The following is a 4,156-nucleotide window of genomic DNA, read 5'->3' as shown; positions in this document are numbered from 1 at the left end:
GGTCTTGGGGGGGGCAATAAAGGGGACGCTGAACCCCCTTTTCTGCCCCTAAACCCTCTTTTTGCTCCCCCCTCCCCAGATGGTCCCGGCTGCCCCCATTGGCACTAAGCACCCGGCCACCAACCCGTTCCTGTAGCTGCTACTGCCGCGGTTCGGGGGACACGGGGAACGCCCCCCGCCTTCATCCGGGACCAGGTTCTCTTTTTACGACAGAGCTATCGCGATATCTAATATATATTCGATATAAACTGCGCCTAGCTTCGTCCCTGCCTCACAGCCCCCCCATAAAGATGGCGGCCGCCGTGCTTTGGACGGCAGCAACGGGGGCTTCCATTAACCAAGATGGCGGCGGCCGCTTTACCCCTCTCAACCAATCCGAGCGCCGAGGCCGGCTGGGGGCGGGGCCTTGGTGAGGCTCAAAGGGGGAGGGAGGAGGGGTCAGGCTTGGGCTCATCCAACACCTCCTGGGGGGAGGGGGATGTGATAATTGGGGGGTGTTAATGAGACATCATTAGTGGGGGGGCAGAACGTCCCTTTTTGGGTACAGAAAGGGCAAAAATGAACAAAAAGAGCAGCAGAGGCAGAGGGGGAAAGGCAGAATTTACCCCCCACCCATTAGGAGCCAGGTCTTGGGTCCCCCCCCAATACTCACGCAGCACTTCCATGTCTATATATAATACATAGCAAATATAATTTAAGAGGATCTCTATCATTAAAATCTTAATTAAAATAATTAATTATAATAATAATTCTAATAATTAATTAGAATAATAACCGTTATAATAATTACAATAAAGAAAGGGGGGGTTCCCCCTCATTCACTTAAGGCTCCCCCTCCCTCCACCCATCCCTGCCTCAGTTTCCCTCATTAAGGCACACGATGGAGCAGGGGAGGAGTTGTGGGTTTAAGGGGGGGGGTCCCCATGGGTGGGAGTGCCCGTAGGCGTGTGTGTCCCCCCCCTCAGCACCCAAACAGCGCTCGATACCCAGCATAAAGCAGTGCCATGACCACGCCGTAGAAAAGGGCGAAGCCAGCGAGGAGCCCGGGGGGCAGCGGCTGTGCCTGAGGGGGAAGGGGGGACACATGAGGAGAGGGGGTCACAACCCCCCCCCATCCCCTTAACACACCCCCCTCCCCAGTTTACCTGCTGGGGATCCCGGGTCCGGTGGCTTCTTGTGGGGCTCAGTTTGGGCTGCAGGGGGTGGGGAGCAGAAGTGGGTCATGGGGGTGTTGGAAGTGCGGGGGGGGGGGGGTGTTGGGGGGGGACACTCACAGCAGGGGGGGGCCGCAGGCACTGGGTCAGGCGGGAGAGCAGTTCCTCATTGCCCAGGTGCAGCTGCAGCAGCGACTCAATGCTCTGGGAGGACAAGGGGGGGCTCTTTAAAGCAATCCCCCCACCATGGGTTTGGGGGGTCCAAACCCCTCCCATTATGAGTAAGGTGGGGGAAATGGGGACCCCCCCGCTCCCCTTTACCTGTTTCATCTCAGCCATCAGCTCCCCCTCGCTGGTGTCCAGAGGGGCTGTAGGGGAAATGGGTGTCACAAAGTGGGGGGGGGACGGGGACAAGGGGGGGTCACGAGGAGGGGGGCACTTGTGAGTTACCCGGTCTGGAGACCGCTGCATGGGTGGGGGAGCGTAGGAGAACACGGGGGGGGCGGGGGGCTTTGGTTGGAACCTGCATTGAAGAGGGAATGGGGTAATTAACACCCCTATTAATGAAGATTAGTGAGGGTTGAGCTTAATGAGGGGGGCCTGGAACTCACCAGGGTGTTCCTGGGCTGGGAGGTGGGGCCTGGGTCCGAGAGGCTGTGGGGGAGGAAAGTGGCACCCCCAAATCCCTCATCCCAAACCCATTCCTGTCCCCCCCGCCATAGCCCAAACCCATCCCCATTTCCTGTCCCAAAACCCCCTTTAGCCCCCATTCCCTGACCAATCCCATCCCAGTCCCATGTCCTCATTACCCCCATTCCCAACCCAATTCCCATTCACATCCCATTCCCTTCCCAATTCCCATCCCATTCCTATCACACACCTGCCACCAGGCGCCTTCCCTGGGAACAAGCCCTGTGAAAGCGGAACACACAAATAATGGTCCTTATATTGAGGGGGGGGCAGGATCTGGGGGTCGTCCCCCCCAGTATGGGGCAAGGGAAGGGTGGGGTCAGGGCTGTCACCTCCGGGGGGGGGTCCTCTTCATCCTCCTCAGCATCACTGTCACTGCCTGGGAGGAGGAAAGGGGTGAGGCGGGGGTCCCACTGGGGTAATGGGGGGGCCCTATTGGGGTAATGGGGGTGCTGCCCCCACTCACCACAGCGCTTGCCCCAGAGCAGCCGCTCTGCAAACTCATCTGTGGACTGAACCAATGCACAACGGGGTGACATCAGGGTGGGGGGCACACAGTTACCCCCCGCCAGCAACCCAATAACCCCCCTCCCGGCACCCACCTCATTGCCAGACCAGTGCTTGCTGCCACTGTCGACGCTGTGGAAGCCAGAGTCCAGGCCATGGCGCTGCCGGGGGGGGCTCAGCTCCTCTGTGGGGCTGTGGAGGGGCAAGAACCAGGCTGAGGACCCCAAACCACACTGGATGGTGGGGACAAAGGGGGGGGCACCCAATTTGACCCCCATTTACCCTGCGGGGGGGGGCGCCCGGGTGGCAGCAGCCTCGGCCTCCAAGTACTTGAAGATGTGGACTTTGCCCTTCAGGCAGATCTAAATCAGGGTGGGGTTAAGGGATCAGATGGGGTTTGGGGGGGTCTGGTCCCCCCCGGCCACGCTCACCTGCGCGGGGGGGCTCTGCAGGGGGTTGTGCTCGGTGAGGATGCTCTGGAGGTGCCGCAGGCGCCGGTAGCACCGGGGAATCACCACCACCCGGTTGCAGGAAAAGTCGAGGCGCACAAGGGGCAGCTCCGACAGCTCTGGGGAGGGGGGGGGTCACTCACATACACAGAGATCAATGGGGTTGGGGGGGATCATTGGGGGATCCCCCCGTGCCCTGCACTCACCCATGGGCAGCGCCGTGAGGAGGTTGCGGCGCAGGTTCAGGTCCCGCAGCGCCCGCAGCTGCCCCAGCCCCCGCGGCAGCGCCCGCAGCGCATTGGAGCTCACGTCCTGGGGAGCATGGGGGGGGAGCAGTGACACAAAGCCGGGGGACTTGGTCCCTGAGTGTCCCCCCACTTTTCTTGGTGCTCACCAACTGCCTCAGGGCCCCCATGGTGCCGATGTTGTCCGGGAGCTGGGCCAAGCGGTTGTTGCTGGCGTTGAGGACGCGCAGGGGCAGGAGGCAGAGGCAGGGGGGCAGCGAGCTCAGCTGGTTCCGGCTGCACAGGGAGCGATGGGGGGGGTTAACGGGGGGGGGGGTTAACGGGGGGGGGGGGGGTGAGGAAGTGTTTGGGGGGGGTGGGGGGGGGGCAGGACCTGAGGTCGAGGTGGGCGAGTGCCTGGAGATTGGCGATGGCCGGGGGGACGCTGCGCAGGCAGTTGTGGTGCAGGCTCAGCCCCTCCAGCGCCACCAGGTGACAGGCGGCCTCCGGCACCTCCCCGAAGCGGTTGCGGGACAGGTCTGCGGGGAGGGGTCACTCGGGTGGCAGCAGAGAACGGGAGGGATGGGGACAGCCTCGGGTAGGGAGTGACAGGAATGGGGACCCGACGGGTCAAGGACCGTGAGGGAAGGCGCTGACCCCGGGGACAGGGACCAGCGCAGCCGGATCGCCCGGCTCTGCCCGCCCCGGCACCTCCTGGGGCCACCGGAAGCCCAAGGGGAAGGCCCGGGGCAGGGGCTGGTTCAGCCCAAAGGGTGGATGGGGGGGATTGGACGACACGCGGCTGCGCTGAGCCCCGCCGGGGCCATGGGGGGCACCGGGAATAACCGAGATCCCCCCCATCCCCGGTACGGGTAGTGCAGGCCCCACCGGGGACGGGTCGCGGCCTCACCGGCCTGTGTGGTGTCGCTGAGGTCCCAGCGCCGAGCCGCAGCCGCGGGGAAGGAGCGCAGGCGGCGCCCTGCCAGGATGAGGGTCCCGGAGGCCGCCGCTTCCTCCAGGGCTCGCTCGGTGCCGGCCCCGCCGGGCAGCGGAGGCGGCGGCAGCAGCTGTTGGGCCTCTGCCGCCGCCGCCGCCATGGCGAGAGAGCTCCGCACCCCGCGGCCGCCGCTGC

General features: G+C 63.8%; 1 protein-coding gene across 1 annotated transcript; it reads right to left on the bottom strand.

Moving 5' to 3' along the window:
- Positions 1–955: 955 nt before the first annotated feature.
- On the bottom strand, positions 956–4,121 carry LOC130601789 (leucine-rich repeat and calponin homology domain-containing protein 4-like). Its single transcript, XM_057414116.1, has 13 exons — positions 3,935–4,121; positions 3,419–3,563; positions 3,195–3,321; positions 3,007–3,112; positions 2,783–2,919; positions 2,634–2,713; positions 2,447–2,543; positions 2,311–2,356; positions 1,766–1,808; positions 1,476–1,677; positions 1,275–1,358; positions 1,146–1,193; positions 956–1,063 (listed from the first exon to the last, which is right to left on the bottom strand). The coding sequence occupies exons 1-13, from the start codon at positions 4,119–4,121 to the stop codon at positions 962–964; spliced, it is 1,404 nt and encodes a 467-aa protein (XP_057270099.1). The 3' UTR covers positions 956–961.
- Positions 4,122–4,156: the final 35 nt, after the last annotated feature.

The sequence above is a fragment of the Pezoporus wallicus genome, unplaced genomic scaffold (genome assembly GCF_028554395.1).
Source record: "Pezoporus wallicus isolate ANWC-B61680 ecotype Strahan unplaced genomic scaffold, APGP_CSIRO_Pwel_v1 contig_12875, whole genome shotgun sequence".
In the NCBI taxonomy this organism is placed as follows: Eukaryota; Metazoa; Chordata; class Aves; order Psittaciformes; family Psittacidae; genus Pezoporus; species Pezoporus wallicus.
Note: the sequence above shows the minus strand (reverse complement) of the source record. Positions and strands in the feature narration are given on the sequence as shown.

Bases quoted from the DNA above. Each gene is read 5' to 3' on its own strand.
- LOC130601789 (XM_057414116.1), bottom strand. From the start codon at position 4,121: ATGGCGGCGGCGGCGGCAGAGGCCCAACAGCTGCTGCCGCCGCCTCCG. The intron at 3,322-3,418 runs GTCCTGCCCCCC...CTCCCTGTGCAG, and splicing joins CTCGCCCACCTCGACCTCAG to CCGGAACCAGCTGAGCTCGC. The intron at 1,809-2,310 runs GTGAGTGGGGGC...CCTCCCCCACAG, and splicing joins GCTCTGGGGCAAGCGCTGTG to CCTCTCGGACCCAGGCCCCA.